This window comes from Monodelphis domestica, chromosome 3 (genome assembly GCF_027887165.1).
Source record: "Monodelphis domestica isolate mMonDom1 chromosome 3, mMonDom1.pri, whole genome shotgun sequence".
Classification (NCBI taxonomy): domain Eukaryota; kingdom Metazoa; phylum Chordata; class Mammalia; order Didelphimorphia; family Didelphidae; genus Monodelphis; species Monodelphis domestica.
In genome coordinates, this window is record NC_077229.1 from 42,450,054 (window position 1) to 42,468,818 (window position 18,765).

The window sequence follows — 18,765 nt, forward strand, 5'->3', positions numbered from 1 at the left end:
ATCTTGCCCCATACTGACTTTGTGCCCTGAGCAGATCAGTGCCCCAGACAGCTATCTAAGGTCATGAGTGGTAGAATAGTTGCTATTTTGCATTAATAGAGAGGATTTTCTTCCTCCTAATACCCTTAAACTCACATATAGGAAAATAGACTGAGTATGAGATTGAGCTATGAGCAGCCTGCCATAGGTGCTTGATTAGTGTTGGCTACAAAAGGACTTCTTCCTGCCCTCTGGACCAAGGCAAAGTGCTACCAGTTCATCCCTCTAGCACAAGAGGATTGGGAGAAGAGTTCAGAAGGATTAGAAATTTATTAGCACAACTCAGATTTATTCTCACATAAATTCTGGCTCTACTATTAGGCACCTGTAGTCCATCAAGTCAATATCTAATACCCCAGATTGGCAACACAGGAAAAGTTTCCCTAAACCCAAAAGCTCATGAAAAAGATGGAAAAATGTCAAGAAAATGACTTTTTAAAAAGAATTCTGCAAGGCCCTAGACCTTTTCCAAAAAATAAACCAATGAAATACACTGATCTTTTGAAAACTGTATTTGTCTTGTTTTAAAAGTGCCTTTTTCCCCCCTTAAATTTTAAGGTGGAAGGGGATACTGTTACCTTCTCCTTTGAAATGAGAAGTGGTCGAGAACACAACACTCCAGATAAAGCTATGTGGGGCTTTGCTTGCACAGTTCGCGCTCAGGTACTCTAATCTGACCACTGATGTTTGTCTAATGCATTTTCTCTTGTGTTCCTTGGTTATATCATCTGCATCTGCATTAGAAAGTGTGGACATTGATGAGCCTTTATTTCATCTGTTACCTCCATTTAATGGAACTGAACTGGTTTCTTCAGTTTCATTGAACTGACCGATCCTTTTGGCTTTAAAATTTCAGCAGATGTAGGATTAGTTGGCATGGATTAGGCCATCAGACCTCTGGAGAGATGCTGACTCATACTTTTTCCTTCCATAGTCTAGAGAATCTGTACTTCTTGTGGATGGCATATGCTTGGGTACTGGGTGGCAGAGCACTACTGTGTAAGACCCTGATTCTTGGGTAAAGGCCATATTATACATCAGTCTAGGTGAGGTGATAGAGTTGAGAAAGCTTTAGGAAGTAATAGAACAAGGAATGTAGTAAACTTCAAAATGGAGGTGTCCAAATGAAACTGTGGTTCATCCCTAGGTCAAGGTCCCAGAGTGCTTGGGTCTCTAAATCTTTGCAAATTATAGCCAAAAATGAAAATATAGTGTTTTATGTATTTTGTTTCCCTGCTTTCCCAGAATGTTGCTGTGGCCTCACTCTTTGAAATTCTATCTACCATGGTGCTGCAATAGACAGTTTGGCTTCTGCCACTACAGAACCCTAATCACTAGTGATGCTCACTGCCAGGGAGTGCCAGGGATTGGGGATGCAGCTGTTCTGAGGAGCGTGATATAGCCTAGGTTAACAAAATGCATGGCCATGCATTGACCAGCATGCTTTACCCCTTCCACACTTGCAGGAGTCTTCGGAGGATGTATCAGGAGGATTGCCTTTTTTGGTAGACCTGGCTTTAGGTCTATCTGTACTAGCTTGTTCCATGTTAAGAATCTTATACAATGGACCAGAAATTACTAAAGAAGAGGAAACTTGCCAAGAGCTATTAAGATCTAAGCTTTTGCAAAGGTAAAAGACTTAAATTTCACTTCCTTTTTTAGAAAGGGGTAAGGACTTCCAGTAAGAAAAGGTATTTCGGATTCATTTCTCAGTCATGATTGTGTCTTTCAGCCAGCATATGCTAGCATCTACTGTGTGTCAGGAATAAGGAAAACTCCTTGCCTTTGTAAATTAGGGCCATTCGCTGAAGTTACTTCAGTGACCTTCCTATTTAAATTCTTTAATTTGGTGAAAAGTGTTTCTTAAGATTAATTTTTACTTGGTAAATCTAGAACTTCTACATTAGACAGAGGGAAAGAACCCCACCCCAGCCACAAGTATTCAAAGGAAAGTTATTGAACAGTGTCCTTTACAGCTTGCTGGAGATGGAGGTGCCATACAGTGGGCCTCCATATCCACTTCCAGATTGATGATGGGGCAGCAGCAACCCAGGAAGATGGCTTATTTGCTTTCCCTTTAGGTATAGACATGTGAGAGAGATGTTCCCTCCTTTTTTTATTATTCCAGAATGGTGATTGGTGGAGCAGGGTGTTACCTGCTCTGTCTTCTGACAGAGCTACGCATTAGAGTCTTTGAGATCAGTAATGGGTTGAAGGTAATAAATGTAAGGAGTATAATGTGCCTTGATTTACCCAACAGGCATTAACAGCAGGACATGGCTGGTCCTACTTATGCTGCTGGGTGCTTTGGGATTATCTGGGCTAAGGTGGACACTTTACCATGAAGTTATTTGGCAAACTAGGGGAGACCTTCTTCATTGTTTTTAGGAACTAAAAGCAAAAAAGAAGGGACAAAGCATACTTACAGAATATATGCCAGTTGTTTGGCAAGTACTAGGAAGATAACCTTTAGTTCTTTTCTCAGGCAGAAATCAAAGACTTTCTGAAGATTCTTAGGGTTTTCCTTCAGGATCCTACATATGAAATGCTTCCTTGGATTTCATAAAGGAGTAGGGAATAAACTTTGAACAAAAGATGCTAAGGGGAAAGAAAAGTCTTCTTGATTGAGTTGTGTATATATGGATGTGTACAGACAGTCTCTAGCAGGCAGTATTAATTTGCTTTTGTTCCTCAGAATGAGTTAATAACACAAACTTGCAGTGACAGAATTTTAAGACATAAAATCATCATAGATTGTATTTGTGATGAGAAAGAAGTATAAAACCACAGAGACCAGACCTGATAGAAATCATTGAAGGATTTATAGTTTTGTTGGCCCTTCTGCACCATTTGCCCTTTCACAGTATGCTTGGTGGTATGTCTTTGAAGTTGTTAAAGCTAGTCCTAAGGACTTCTGTGGCCATTGAATTAGTAAATTTGGAATTGAAGCCTTCAACTTCAAAACCTTTTTCCCAGGATGGGAAAATCATATTAACAAATTCCCATGACATTCCTTGATTTTAAGCCTCTGGAGAAAGATCTAATACATAAAAATTACAGCCTTGGTGCTCACTTGATCTTGTTAATGTCAGACAAACCATTCAGCCCTCCTTGAGGTCAGGGAGCTGAGGTTCAGTGCATATAACCCCATCTTTGTCTTCCCAGATGTCAGTGGCAGGTGGAAGCCAATGGAGTGATCTCTCCTGCTCTGACCCCAAGCCCTTCTCCGCTGCCTCTCACCATAGACGAAGACAGAGAGTTCACCTACCCCTCTGATGTCCTGGTGCCTCCTGTGGGGAACGATTTTGAACTTCCTCGGATCAGGCTGCCTCCAGGAATCATGATAAAACTCAGGGAAATTTCTGGGCGTGCAAGACCTCAGTTTAGACCAAGTATAAAGTATGTGATAGCTCCTTATTTGTGTTTCCAGCCAGCTTTTATTGCATTTTTCTTATTCTCCTTTAGAAAAAAGAATAGGCTCAGTAGCACTTCTTGGCTTGCCAAACATACACTTATTCTGTCTTATTATTTGCCAGAAATCCCATCTTAGAATGCAGGCCTCTAAGTCAAGAGATATGGCAAGGGAACATCTCTGTGTTATCTGAAGAAGACATTGTACCTACAGGCAGAGAGGCCTTTAAGAAACTCTCCTTTGGTTTGGGCAGAACAGAATCCTGTCTCTAATACTATAAAACTACTGTGCTGTTAATAATTTTAAGAAGTGTCAAATTAGATACCATCATTTGTATGGGTGAGGTATAGATTTATAAGTGGGTTATGGGTGTGGTTCATTGGAATATTCCAAGATCTTCTGTAATGCCAGAAGTCTTTGATTACAGTCATCAGGCTTTTTTTGTGGTTATTAAAATGTCCCTTTATTAAGAATGAATAAATAAAGGAAAAAAGCATTTATTAGGTGCTTAAATTATACAAAGAAAATCCTATGCTAAATGCTAGAGGTGGAGATAAGACAAGCAGGAGAGGATATCTCTTGGGATGAGTCTTCCAGGCCAAGAGTTCTCATGAACACCCTGCTTCTTTACCCAGGAAGTAGGACTCTTTCTCACTTTACTTGTCAAGTGGATGTTCTATCTATCCAAGAAGGTTAGTTCTTTTAGGAAGAGTTCACTTGGGGGAATGTGAGGATGTTGTTTGAAATCTAAGGAGTACATGCCTGGAAACAGAAAGTCCTGGGTTCAAATGTGACCTCAGACACTTCCTAGCCATGTGACCCTGGGTAAGTCACTTAACCCCTATTGCTTCGCCTTTATTACTTTTCTGCCTTGGAACTGATACTTAGTATCAATTCTAAGACAGAAGGTAAGGGATAAAAAAAAAAGATCTCAAGGGTGGAGAACATAAGATATGTCCAGTTCTGGATAATCTTTGACCATATGGGAAGGAGGAAGAAGCCAGCTGTACAGCACTTAGAGTGAAGTCACTTCCTCTACCAAGTTTGACCAGCATCTCTTAGATCTTCAAGTCTTGATGAGATCACTGTCTAGGCTTTTAGGGAATAAGTGATTTGCCCAGGTTCATACTACCAGTATCTGTTAGCAACAAGATATATAATAACCAGATCTTCTTTCCTATGAGGTCAGCACTCAATCTATGATGCCCTCTTGATCACAACTCTTTAGTCACATTACCACAAAACATGGATCAGTCATATGTGTTGCAGGTTTAGGTTTTATATTTTTAATTCTAGTTTAAATGTCCAATACCCAGCAAATAGACCCACTTACCATTTTTATTTGTGGTTTTTTTATTTATGTTTTCTGCTCTGTTGTCTTCTTCCCTCTTTCCACATCCCCAGTTGTAAGAGATAGTAAGTAAAGGCCAGATCAATAGTCAGCTCACTCATTTTTGTGCCTCATATTCTCTTTGTAGACTGAAAAAAGAAGTTGCAATGAATGCTTCCTTGCTCTGCTGAAACCTAATCTAAAGTATATTCTCTCAGAAGTCTAAAATTTCTGGGTAATTAATATATGGACTTTACATATCATAAAGTTTTTTATTTTAACTATAGGGAAGTGGTTCAACCTGATGTCATGGAAGAAATGGTCGTATCATGTGTGATTAAACATTTGAACTTGGTTGATGCTCTGCAGTCTTTAATCAATTTTCAATACCAAGAAGAACATGCTGAAGAATATGATTTATTATGTAAAATTATGGGGGAAACCTTTAAAAAACTCAATGCTATGGAAAGGCAGCTTCAGGTAATGAAGACCAAAATATTTATTATTTCTTCTTCAAGGTTAGAGAGGATTTCTTAAGTGCTGAACATTTAGAAAGCTGAACGTGTATTCTTAAATTTTTAAAGAATAGTGTGCCTTAGATTTCCTAATTAATACAAATGCTAGGTATTCCTTGTTGAATCTCTTTACATTTATCCTTACTTTAATGTATTTACTAGAGTGTTGGAGAATTGGAACAGAAATGGCAAAGTGAGGTTGATGATGCCATACAAGGAAAACTGGAAAACAATACACCATTCTTTTATGATTATCATTTTAATGAGGTGAGCATATTAATATTGCCTAGAATGTTCAAATCCCAGCAAATAAAGCCACTTAAACTTTGTTTTTAAATTTTCTATTCAAATAACTGTCTCCCCCCCCACTTCGCTTTTTCGCCCCCAATATCCCCAGATCATGTAGTCAGTAAGAGGTGGTCACATCAGTAGCCACCCCTCTCAAGTTCATTATTCTTACTCTGTAGATTGAAAATAGAAGTTGCAGTGACTGCTCCTTTACTGTGTCAAAACCTAACCTAAAGCAGAATCTCTCAGTGGTCTAAGAATTCTGGGTAATTAATTTAGCCAGCCCATTGAACTATTATTCCAAAGGCATCCCTTTTCACATAGTATGAAACCATGCTGCCTTCACAGGAGGAAATAATTTCTGCTATTTAACCTAAAATCAATTTATTTTTTTTCTTAAGTAATATATAATGATTTTAATTAGACCAATCTGTTGACAATTCAGAATTACAAATGAATTGTTTTTAACTGATCAATATATTTATAAAGATACTGACAAAACTGAGATGAAATCAGATTTCACTGTCTACAAAAACAGAAAAGAAATAATTCCCAGAGAATACCTAACATCATTTTGAATCATCAAAATGTTAGTTACCAATTGATAAACTCTTTCTAATCCTCAGAAACATGTCCAAAAGATGCCCTTAGAAACCTTTTCATTTTGCATTGTACTAAGGCCATTGGTGTTATAGCTTAGGCACCAATTTTTTTTTTTCAAATCATTCTTTAGAATAAAATGAAGGAACTGGAACTCTTGTGTTCGATGAAGGAGGTCTCCTTTGATGGAAGTGACCTTGAGAACATGGTCTTGTCATTGAGGTTAGTGATGATGAAACTAGAATGTGTTGAATTTATTGTGTGGATATTTCTGTCAGACAGAAATTGTAAATGTTTATACCATCTCAGAACTGGGAAAGAAGCCATGTACTTGCTAAGAATTCCAGACTTGGGACAGACTTTTAAAGTCAAAATATCGTTTTTTTATGAGCCGTAGAACAGCTTTAATACTGGGGGCAATTAATAGAGTTGTTTAAAAGTTTATACTTTGGCTATTTTTAATAGTAGCAAGGGAAAAGCTCAGCTTTCTAAGATTACTTTTTCCCTCTCATATCCACTTGGTAAACCCCTTTTTTATAAAAATTGCATTTACTAAATTAATGAACAATCACTAGGACATTGACTTTTCTTTTATAGGGAGAAGTTTCTTCAGGAAGTGAATTCTCTTATTCAAAAGCCCCTGCACCCCCTGGCTAAAACAAAAACGTTAGTCAAGAGTTTAATGAACAGAGCCGAACTGCTACTGCATGTCACCATTGCTGCCCAGTCTGGCATCCCAAGAAGTGTATCGGGGACACCTGCTGAGACACCAGGTACTGCTGAAACAGGCCAATGAACCCAAGGGGCTCTTAACACTTACTATTCTTTTTCAGCCTTAAAAAATGAAATTCTGGCATTTTTCTTCCAGCCCTTTTTTCTTTTCTTTTCTTATTTATTTAATTAATTAATTTAGAATATTTTTCCATCGTTACATTATTCATATTGTTTCCCTCCCCCTCCTGTAGCTGACACACAATTCCACTGGGTTTTACGTGTATCATTGATCAAGACCTATTTCCATATTATTAATATTTGTAGTAGGGTGATTGTTTAGAGTCTACATCCCCAGTCATATACCCATCAAACCATGTGATCAAGCAGTTGTTTTTCTTCTGTGTTTCTGCTCCCATGGTTCTTCCTCTGGATGTGGAGAGCATCTTTCTCATAAATCCCTCAGAATTGTCCTGGATCATTGCATTGCTGCTAGTAGAGAAGTCCGTTATATTAAATTGTTTTGGGCCATGTTTTTAGAATTCCACCTCTGTGTGTGTGAGGCAAAACAACACCACAATGTAACAAGTATTTATTAAGTGTGCCAAGTATTATGTACTTGGGAATAATCAAGCCAATTCCCATTTATTAAGTGCCGACTGTGTGCTAGACACTGTGCTGGTCACTTTACAGTTATTATCTTATTTGATCCTTATAGAAATCTTAGGAGGTAGGTACTATTATGACTCACATTTTACAGATGAGGAAACTGAGGCATGCAGTGAAATGACACATCTAGGAAGTGTCTGAGGCTGGATTATACTGCGTGTACTGAAGTCTTCCTCACTCTGGGCCTGTTCTGTACCCATTATACCATCCAGCTTTTTCTAGACTGCTAGGCAGTCTTCTCACAGGAAGTAGCTAAAAAGAAATTGAAGTGAATTTTAATAATAACACCACAAGCCATGTATATAACCCTTTAAATGTGTCTCCTCATTTGATCCTCACAAGAGCCCTGAGAAGGGAGAGGAGAGGGAAGAGGGAAGGGAAAGAACATAAATCATGGAACCATAGAAAATTTTTCTAGATTAATTGATTAATTAAAAAAAAAAAAGATCCTTGAGAGGAAACTGACACTCAGAGAGACTCTTACACAGATAAAGAGGCAGGATTTAAACTCAGGGCTTCCAAGTTCCAAGTGTACCACTTTTTCCACCAGATTATATCACTACCTGCTTGGTCAATAGATGGTTAACAGATAATGTAAAAGTCTTTGGAGCTCAGTCAATCAATCAGCCAGCATTTAAGTGGGAAGTTTTGCAGTTCCTTCAGTGAATTTGAATCAAAGGCCACAGGGACCTGTACTGACATTTTCTGCGTGCACCTTTTCCTGAGCAGACTTACCTGCCCTCTTGACCGCCAGCTGTTTATGGCTCTCTTTCACTAATCCTTCAAAGGGATAAAGGCTGTATCTATAGGGAGGCTTGGTCAGGCTGTCTTGCCTATGAGCTCAGGTCATAGGCCTTAGAGAGCAGCCACCAGCAATGGAGCACAGATTTAAAGAGGAATGGGAGGCAAAAAAGGAGTTACCTTTGGAGAAAATGGTACAGTGAATAGGTCCTAGCTTAGGAACCTAAGGACCTGAGATCACTTTGATTCTCTGTTCCTTGCTACCTAGTTGAACTTAGGCAAGTTACCTAACCTCCCTGGGCCTTAGCTTCCTTTCTTCGAAAGTTTGAGGATCCATTCTTTATCTGAATTTGTGTTGTTTTGTTTGAAATAAAGATATTGGCCAGAAGCAGCACTTCTCCAACTTTTTGGTCTCCAGACCTCTTTATACTCTTAAAAATGATAGAGGGAGTAATTAAGTGTCTCAGTATATAGACACTAGGCCTGGAGATGAGAGGTCCTGGTTTCAAATCTGGCATCAGACCCTCCTCGCTGTATGACCCTGGGCAGGTCACTTAACCCCAGTTGTCTAGCCCTTAACATTCTTCTGCCCTGAAACCAATACTTAGTATCAATTTTAAGACAGAACATAAAGGTTGAAAAAAAAAGATACGGTATCCTCTTCCCCCAAAAGTTTATATTGATATAGGCGATAGCTATCAATTAGATCAATTAGATTAAATCATATTAGAAATAACTGAAAATTTTTTAAATGTTAATTTTAAAAGAATACCACATCAGTTATGTTAACATAACATTTATGAATGAAAAAATAACATTTTCCAAAAACCAAAAAAGTTTAGTGAGAATAACATTATTTTACATATTTTTGCAAATCTCTTTAATGTCTAGCTTAATAGACACCTGAATTCTTGTATGCTGTGTTCAATCTGTTGTGATATGATTGTTGTTTTGGTTGAAGTATATGAAGAAAATCTAACCTCACACAGATGTGTAGTTGGAAAAGGGAGGAATGTTTTAATAGGCAAATAACTTCTCTGTATGAAAATGAACATAATTTTTACCTCATGGAGCTCCAAATAAAGTCTTGATGTCCTTTAAGGGTCCACCACATTCCAAAGCTGTGGCCCTGTGACTCAGACTTCCCTTTGCCATTTTTTGCTCCATGAAATGCTCAAATTGAAATAAAAAGTGTCCTTGCAAGAAACTAAGGGGATTCTTCCAGACTTCTTGGAAAATCTTTTTCATTAAATCAGTAAGAGCTACAATTTAATTACCTGAAGTTAGAAAACATTTTGAAGCTTAAAGATCCTCCCTGGGCTTTGAGAGCTGAGAGTTTCAGCATCAGCTTTGCACATGGGGTTGACCTAAGAGGAAGGAGGAATGCTTTGGGACAGTGTTGGTGGTATGGGGGTGCCAAACAGCAGCAATGATGGAGCTGATCTCTCACCTTGTGTTCCAGCTTGTAAATCAGCTTCTGAGACCAAAGTGATAGCTCATGCTGTCCGGCAGCCTGTGTTTCTTCGCAGCATGTCTGCTCCTTCTGACCTGGAAATGATTGGGAATGAAGACCTGGAATTTACCCGAACAAGCCAGAGGTAAGCACCCGACAGCAAGGCAGAGGCAAGGCCCCTGGGTTTCACCAGACACTCTGGCAGCTGCCCCATCATCTAACCCAGGGCTGTTTTTCACAGGCGTCGACATGTCCCCAGCCACCGGAGCAGCTCTTTCACACTCCTTCAGTCACTGGCAATTGAAGACAGCAGGGACAAACCTACATACAGTGTCTTATTAGGACAGCTGTTTGCCTTCATTGGGACTAACCCAGACCAAGCAGTAGGTCACACCTTGCCCTCCCTCTTATTAATTCTTCTCAAGCACAATATGACAACCTAGAATGCTGGTCAGCTGGGGGAAAGTCATTGTTTATTCTGAGAGCTAGCTTTGTTCTTCAATATTTCAGGTATCCAGTAGCAGCTTCCTCCTAGCTGCCCAGACTAGATGGCGGCGTGGGAACACTCGAAAGCAGGCACTTGTGCACATGCGAGAGCTACTGACCGCTGCAGTTCGAGTTGGGGGGGTGACGCATCTTGTAGGTCCAGTTACAATGGTGCTTCAAGGTGGACCCAGGTCTGTCATTGAGTATCTTACTTCCCCTCTGTCTTTCTCTGTCACTGTCTGTCTCTCCCTCGCGTTCTTGCTCTCACTCTCACTAAAACATGGGCTAAACAAACTCAAACTACATATTTGTTAACTTAGAACAATCTTCAGTTGTTTTTGACACTGGGCCTATACTGTTGGCCACTAGCAACTGAGTGTATCCCCTAGAACTTGTCATTTCCATTCCTCGTAGAGTTCCAAGGGAAATGGCCCAAAGGCCATTTATGTGGCTTGAGCTCCATCTTTGCCTGGCAGTACTTTTGTTTTTAATTATAAAATTAATAACAATTTAAACAAATATAAGCAATCAAAATAAGGGGGAAATCCTAACTAGAATTAAATAACCAGAAGCATTTTAAAAGAAAATCACAAATAATTTAGGACAATAATAATAAAATTTTTTTACCTCTTCCCCCACTCCCCCCCATTCTTTTCCCTTTTTGGATTTTGAAGCTTTTGTTGTTTTTTGCTATGTTGTCACAGTTACTCTTTTAATCTCAGCAATGTCTTTGGATGCTTTAGCCCAGAAGTGCAGACTCAGTGAAGACTAGCCATGGAAAAATGTACCTAACAAGTCCTGAATAGAAAACAGCAGACAGTGCCTAGCTCCTATACTACATCAAGCCTTCACTTCTCAACCAGTCAGAGAGCCCCCAAGAAATTCAGCTCCATGTTCGGTTTTTCTCTTGGGGAACTGGGGAAGAATAAGCCCATGTCTTCTATATCATTAGCTATTAGTTCCCAAAGTGCTATTTGCTAAGTGGATATCTTTGAATGTCATTTTTCTTTGGGACTTAGTTTTCTTTCTCTTTAAAATAAAGGGCAATAGGGGGCAGCTGGATAGTTCAGTGGATTGACAGCCAGGCCTAGAGATGGGAGGTCCTAGGTTCAAATCTGGCCTCAGACACTTCCCAGCTGTGTGACCCTGGGCAAGTCACTTAACCCCCATTGCCTAGCCCTTACTGCTCTTCTGCCGTGGAACCAATACACAGTATTGATTCCAAGATGGAAGGTAGGGGTTTTTATTTAAAAATAAAATAAAATAGTAGCAATAGAACAGAGGAATCTGAAATCTTGTCCAGCTCTCATGGTCTGTGATTCTGTACCATGTCAAGTTGCTCACAAAAGTGCTTCTGTGATTTCTCAGTATTACCTTATTTACAGTTGTCCTCTTTAACTTGGTCTAAGAAACTTGTGTTTTGATTCCTGTTTTTATAGAATTGAAGAACTAACCTGTGGCGGAATGGTTGAGCAAGTCCAGGAAGCCTTTGGAGAGACCATGACCTCTGTGGTGTCTTTGTGTGCTCGTTACCCTATTGCTTGTGCGAATAGCATCGGCTTGTTATGTACTATACCCTATACCAGGTAAAAGACTATGTCTAAGAAACAAGAAATTGCTAACCTATGATTGTGGTCTTATAAAGTTTAGTGTTTTATTAAAATATTCTCCTCTTTTTTTTTTTTTAAATGAACAAGCTTTGCCACTGATCCGGGCTTTCTGCTTTTGAAAGTAATGTTGATTGCCCTCTGGGCCACAATCTTTTGCATCCACACCAACAATCAACCAAGGTCTCAGACCTGGGGGCTACTGGGTGTCTCCCATAGTGAGTGCTACATCCTCTGCCCTCCATAATGCCTGATGGGGAACTTCTCAATAAAGGCCTCGTATGGTTTTTAAAAATTTTGCTACATGCCAGTTACTAGAGTTACAAAGAGAAAAATGAAGTAGTTTCTGTCATTGAGGAGCTTTGCGTTGAGGGAGGCAAAATGCACACATATACAAAATATATACAACATGAATAGAAAATCACTTTTGGATCTGGAATAAAGGGATTGGTAAAGGCCTCTTTGGCATCAAGGCTGAACTTTGGAGCCAATTATCTAGCAATTTTAAGAAGCACTAGACTAATGAGGAAGAAGAACAGTCTAGACTCTCCTATGGGAGAGCATTTTACAAGATGACTGCTTTTATTCCGTTTACCATTTTGAAAGTTTGAGCTCTGTTCAATTTCCTTTCAGTTGTATGAATTTTGTGGCTTTTTGTAGTTCAGAAGAAGTTATCACCAGCCCTGACTTTGGATTTATCAAGTATCTTATAACTCTTGAGTTCTCATGTAAATTCCATGATGTTGATTGTCTAGAGAGTCATTGATAATCTCATTATGTCATGAGAATGGATGACCAGGAAGGAGGAGGAAGATGAAAAGTCAGGAGAAGGAAACATCATTGGGAAAGGCATTCAGCTTAGGCATTGACTGTCCTCTAAGATATAGTCACAGTCAAAGTATCTTTTGGCATTTTGGCAAACCCAAACTACCCTCATTAGCTTCCTGTTGACTGTTTTGTATAAATAAGAGAAAAAAAAGTCCATTGAATTGGACCTTCCTTGGACATTTTTTAAGCTCTAAATTGTGAGTGGTGCTGTTCAGAGATCTGTCTCAGACACTTTCCCCCCCATTCCCCCCACCACCAGATGAACTGAGTCTTAAACTGTCATCCCATGAGGACCATTCACTTAGAGAACTCTCCTAATACCCTTTTCTTGCCCATGTGTAGGAGTGAAGAAAAGTGCCTGGTCCGTAGTGGCCTAGTTCAGCTCATGGACAGACTCTGTAGCTTGAGCAGTCAGGCTGAAGCCGGCTCCAGTGAGAAACAGACCAAGAAGCAGAAAGTTGCTGCAATGGCCTGGGCAGCCTTCCAGGTGCTTGCCAATCGCTGTGTAGAATGGGAAAAAGAAGAAGGTGAGAAGAGGGGTACTACAGCCCCTGCGTGGGTCTGACTGGGATGTCTTTCCCTCATTCCTCAGCTGACACAGCAAGAGGCTTTTCTTCTCATTGATTCTGAGAAAGCCTTGAGTTCAGATATGTCCTTGAGTCTTTTGGAAATGTTTAATCACTTTGCAAGCTTTCCATCTCCCCACAGTTAAGCAGCATGCTTCTCATTTCTTTCTATGGTTAGGTATGAGGCAATCAGTGAAACGGTCTCATTGCTAATGGATTAGCATTAAAATAGTGCTTGCTAGAAAGATTTCTAGGTGCCATTCATTTTCAATTTAGTGCTTAAAATACACCTCTTTTAAACATACCTGAAAAAAATTCCATATTCTAATGAAAAAGGATGGTACTAGTCATAAGCAGCAGATTTTCATTAAGACCATATGAAATCGAAAGCAACAGTGGCACAAGGTATCAGAGGGTCCCTTTGGAGCTAGGGAAACCTGGGTAAAGCCGTTCCTAAAATATACCAGCTTCCTTCATTTCTCTGGGTCCCCAGAACTCCCTGACACCTAGCTGTAGATTAATTGCTAATCTGCATTGTCTGAGGAAGAGTTTTCTAATGAAATCTCATGTGTCGGTCAAACAATAAACAAACAGTAGCATACATTTTCACTTTTCCTGATGGCTTCTGGTCTGTCCTGAGCAAAGAAAATGGCTTTTCCTTTCTAGCTAGTGAATACTCTCATCTAGGATTAGGCTTCATGGAACTGTGAATATTTTTCTGCAAAGGCCAGTGGTAAATAGTTTAAAGCAAAATTAAGGCAGCAAGAGCATCCATAGAGAAGCTTCAGGAAACATGCTCTTCTTGGAGAAGAGGCCTTGTCAGTCCTTTGCTACCATCTCACCATGTATATATTATCTCTGCCTCTGAAGGTGGCTCGACTGAGGCTGTGCACTCAGGCCTGGCACGACAGGTATCCAGCCTGCTTACCAACCACCTTGCCCGAGCCACGGAATGCTGTGGCAACCAGGCTGCCGGCAATGATGCCCTACAGGATGTTCTCAGCCTTCTGAATGATCTCTCCAGGTGCGGTGATGGGGGGGGGGGGGATAGCCCATGGGCCAGGAAAGGCCTACCCTGGCCTCAAAATTGCTGACCCTCATGTTGTTGAAACTAACTTTCCCTTTGAAAAATCCTAATGATAGTCTCAAGAGTTTTCCAATGTACCAATGTTAAGGATGATTAGGGTTGTTTACTATTATTCCCTTAAAATTGAGCCAAAGAGAAGAGCTTAGTGTTTTGTACCAGTTGCTGAACTTTTGTGCTTGGTGAAGCCCTTTTTCATCGAATGTTATGGAGTTTCCAGAGCTAGAAGAAAGACTCTGGAAATCGGGAATCATAGATTATGTAGTACAGTCACTGATTTTAGGTAGTTGCATTCATTCTTTGCTTCGAGAACTTTCAGTTTCAGTGAGCACAAAACACTCAGAAATAACATTTTAAATCATCAGTCAATAGTCAAAAAACATTTATTAAGCCCTGGGAATTTAAATAAAGGCAAAAACACTGTCCATGTCCTCAGGAAGCTCACATTCAGATAGGGGAGACAACATGTAAATAGTCAGGTCTGCACAAGATACATATGGAATTAGTAGAAGGCAATCTCATTGGAAAGGTAGTAACAGCTGGGTAGCCTGGGAAAAGCCTCCTAGAGAAAGGGTGATTTGAGTGGAGACTTAAAGAAAGTCAGGGCAGATAAGAGTTAGAGTGGAGGTCAAGCATTCCAGGCTCAGGAGAGAGTCATTGGAGAGGTAGAGTGTTAGGAGAGGAAGAATCACATCAGGAGCCACACAGAAGCAAGGTTGGCTAGACTCTAGAGCAGGGGTCCCCAAACTTTTTACACAGAGGGCAAGTTCACTGTCCCTCAGACCATTAGAGGGCCAGACTATAAAAAAAAACTATGAACAAATCTGTATATTGCTGTCTAGGATAGAGGATGCTGCAGTGCTGGCTGTGATGGGCTTGGCACACCTTACACAGGCCCATCACCACCACCACCATACCAGGCACCAGTATACATGGTGCGGAATCCCCTTCCCCAAATCACTGCTCACCATGCTGATGTCTTCCGTTGTACAGCCACATAATCCTTTGTGCAGTGCCTCATTCTTGTCAGAACAAGGCACCATGCAAAGGATTATGTCACCAAAAGTAGTACTGTATGTGAGCGATGCTGCACTTTGTGGCTCTGCCACATACAGTGCCCCTCTTACTGACCACCAATGAAAGGAGGTGCCCCTTCTGGAAGTGTGGTGGGGGCCGGATAAATGGCCTCAGGGGGCCACATGTGGCCTGCAGGCTGTATTTTGGGAGCCCTGCTCTAGAGAGTGTGGAGAAGAGTGAAGAGTAAGGAGACCAGAAAGGTGGAAAAGGACCCATTTGTGATGACCTTAAAAAGTCAAATAGATGACTTTATCTAGGGAACAGCTAGAGTTTATTGAGTAGGGAGAAATATGGTTAGATCTGTGTTCTGGGAAAATTACTTTGTCGATTATGGGGCAGATGGTTTGAAGAGGCAAGAGATAGGGAGATAATGCAAAGGCAGCGAGGTGGCTCAGTAGAGTAGGCCTGGAGATGGGAGGTTCAATTCTGGCCTTAGACACTTCTTAGCTGGGTGACCCTAAGCAAGTCATTTAACTGCAGTTGCCTAGTCCATAGCACCCTTCTACCTTAGAACTTATACTTTATATCAATTCTAAGACAGAAGTTAAGGTTTTGGTGTTTTTTTTTTAAGTTATTGCAAAAATCCAGGCAAGAAGTGATGAAGGGGCCTGTCCAAGGTGGTGGCTATATGAATAGAGAAGGGACCTATATTAGACATGTTGTTAAGATAGAAACAAAATTGGATAACAGATTGGATACTTTGGGTATCCTCCTAGATTCAGATTGGGTATATTGGGAAAATACTGGTGAGTTGAGGATGACACCAAAGTTGAGAGCCTGAGTGATTGAGGGGATTGTGGTATCCTTAACAACTTGTATTAAGTTGGAAAGAATGGGGTAGAGTTTTGGGGAAATGAAAGTAAGTTCTTTTTTGAACATGTTGAATTTGAAGTATCTGTAGGACATGCTGTTATAAATGTCTAAAAGTGGGCTGGTGCTACGGGACTAGAACTTAGAGAGTAGGGCTGGATAGAATCCTGGGAGTCATTAAACCCATGTCACAGGACATAGTATAGAGACAGAGGAGAAAAGGCCCCAGGAGAGAGCCTTAGGAGACAACTGTTTTTAATGCATGTGTTAGCAGAGGAGGCTGAGAAGGTATGGGGTGATAAGTAGGGAAAGAGCTAGAACCAGTACAGTGCCGTGAGGGCATAAGGAAGAGAGTGTATCCAGAAGAGACTGTACAGAGGTCCAGAAGGATGAGTAAGAAAAGGCCTCTAGATTTGGCAGCTAAGAGATCACTGGTAACTTTGGAGAAAGCACAGATGTTCTAGATGTTTGTGTCCAAAAAATAAATAAATGAATGAATAAATGAACAAACAAATAAGGAAAAAGTTTGATAGTCCCTCATAAAATCTTGGTGCCAAAGCCAAGATGTCTTCTTTAAGTCTTTTTTCAAGAGCTTAACTGCCCTTTTCGTAGAGAGATTGGCTTTTCCTTTGGCAATCTCATCTCACATACCCTATTTTCTCTTCAGGAGTCACATTGGGAAAGCGATCTTGAGCCAGCCAGCATGTGTGTCCAAGCTTCTTTCTCTGCTGCTTGACCAGCGCCCTTCTCCAAAGCTGGTCCTCATCATTCTTCAGCTGTGTCGGGCAGCACTGCCTCTGATGAGTGTGGAAGACTGTGGGAATGTGGAACTACCCCCATGGAGCTATTCAGTACCCTCTCTGAACAGTGAGCAGGATGATCCCAGTGATCCAGCTTCCAAGATTGCATCCCTGCTCTTGGCCAAATTGGCAGATTATGTGGTCCCAGGTAAAGAGCTGGGGAAGGAAAAAAAGCCACCCTGACCTGCAATTTTATTCCATCAAGTCATGTGTTATTTAACTTGCCTCAAAACACAGCAGTGCTGACCATCATAAAGGGACTAGAAAGAGGGAAAAAATATATAAAGGCAGCTTTTTCCCAGGCAGGGACACTTGCTGGCACAGAATGGAATCATGGACATTTTCTAATGGGGTTTTCCTTTTCCTTAAAGGCTGCCAGACTGTTCTTTCTCCTACTGCCTCTGAACCTGATACAACTTTGGCAAAAGCTAGTCCGAAGAATTCCATAAAAGGAGACAAAGACCCTGGGGAAGAAAGCGAGGCAGTGGATGGCAAACTTTCTATTTTTATTCACAAAAGGGAAGATCAATCATCCCATGAAGTCCTACAGCCATTGCTAAGGTAAATCAGACTTGGTCTGTGGTGGCAGGCTTTGTCCTCTTATCTCCAGAGCACAATCACTAAGGCAGCAACAGATATTGAAGATAGTATTGGAACTCTCCCTCCACTAACATCCAGCTCTGAGGCCTTGTTGTGGCATCAAGGAGCCTCTAGGTTCTCATAGCCTAAGCCAGGTTGTGTCCACTCAGGCAGCCTTATTACGAAACCAGAAAGCTGCATTAAGCATGGTGAGAGTCTTAGTCGTGGGATTGACTTACCTTGTGCAGATGTCAGAGGCCCCAGTTTGACCATGGGATAGTTGACTGAACAGCTGCATATACTGTATAAAGATGATTTACCAAATTGAGAACACTTTCAGTCTGTATCTGTGGAGCAAAGCCTTATGCCAAGGAACCCAGTCATCTCAGTAATATTGTGCCATGCACATAAAAAGGGAATAAGACATGGCCTAGAGATAGTCCCACTGAATTCTTGGCCCTGGTGACTATCCCTTTCTATTTTTCTCCCTAGCTGTCACATTGTTTCTCTGGCCTGCCTCTCCAAACTCATCCCTAACAGTTTTACCTTCCCCCACTGTGAGTGTTTATTATCTAGCACCTGAATGACATCCCCAAAAAGAGTATGCCTTGTATCCCCCTATAGTTGCTTCCCTTGATTTGGGGCCCTGGTTGCTATCTGGAACAGAAGTCACCATCTTTTCTTTTCTTCTCTTTCTGTTGATGTTACTATCAACCTCTCTTCCATGCTAGTAATGTCGGAGTTACATGGGACTTTCCTCTACCTCATTTCCCATGTCCAGTCAGTTGCCAGGTCCTTCCAATTTCCACATTATCTTTTATATTATGCCCTTCTCTCTTCCCACTACTTCCATCCTAGTTTCAACTCCTTTGCCTAATCTATTGATATCATCTAATAATTGGTTCTACTTTCTCCTAATTCATGACTATCCATAAAAATCTATAATTTTTATATACAGTTTTGATCATCTTAATTTACTCTCAAAAATCTGTTTCATATTGCCTTCCAAATATAGTTCAAACTCCTTAGCCTAGCATTCAAAGAATTCTACAACCTGGCTCCAAATGACCATAGCAGCTTCATCTCATCCTCCTTCCCCATCATATGCTCTCAGCTTCAGTCAGACTGAGTAACTTCTCCCCTCCTTCCCTCCTCCCAATATTTATTCTT

The 18,765-nt window shown here is 40.6% G+C and overlaps 1 protein-coding gene across 8 annotated transcripts in view; it reads left to right on the plus strand.

Annotated features, from left to right (window-relative positions):
• The window catches only part of HECTD4 (HECT domain E3 ubiquitin protein ligase 4), a 225,708-nt gene that overhangs the window by 141,846 nt on the left and 65,097 nt on the right, over positions 1-18,765 (plus strand). For all 8 annotated transcript variants that reach the window (XM_056821721.1, XM_056821722.1, XM_056821726.1 and 5 more), the window contains exons 23-37: positions 598-702; positions 1,506-1,669; positions 3,205-3,438; positions 5,069-5,261; positions 5,459-5,563; positions 6,318-6,406; positions 6,782-6,957; positions 9,768-9,903; positions 10,000-10,141; positions 10,269-10,435; positions 11,684-11,830; positions 13,022-13,206; positions 14,116-14,269; positions 16,884-17,164; positions 17,388-17,577. In XM_056821721.1, coding sequence (XP_056677699.1) covers positions 598-702; positions 1,506-1,669; positions 3,205-3,438; positions 5,069-5,261; positions 5,459-5,563; positions 6,318-6,406; positions 6,782-6,957; positions 9,768-9,903; positions 10,000-10,141; positions 10,269-10,435; positions 11,684-11,830; positions 13,022-13,206; positions 14,116-14,269; positions 16,884-17,164; positions 17,388-17,577 — 2,468 coding nt within the window. The remainder of the gene's footprint in view (positions 1-597; positions 703-1,505; positions 1,670-3,204; positions 3,439-5,068; positions 5,262-5,458; positions 5,564-6,317; positions 6,407-6,781; positions 6,958-9,767; positions 9,904-9,999; positions 10,142-10,268; positions 10,436-11,683; positions 11,831-13,021; positions 13,207-14,115; positions 14,270-16,883; positions 17,165-17,387; positions 17,578-18,765) is intronic.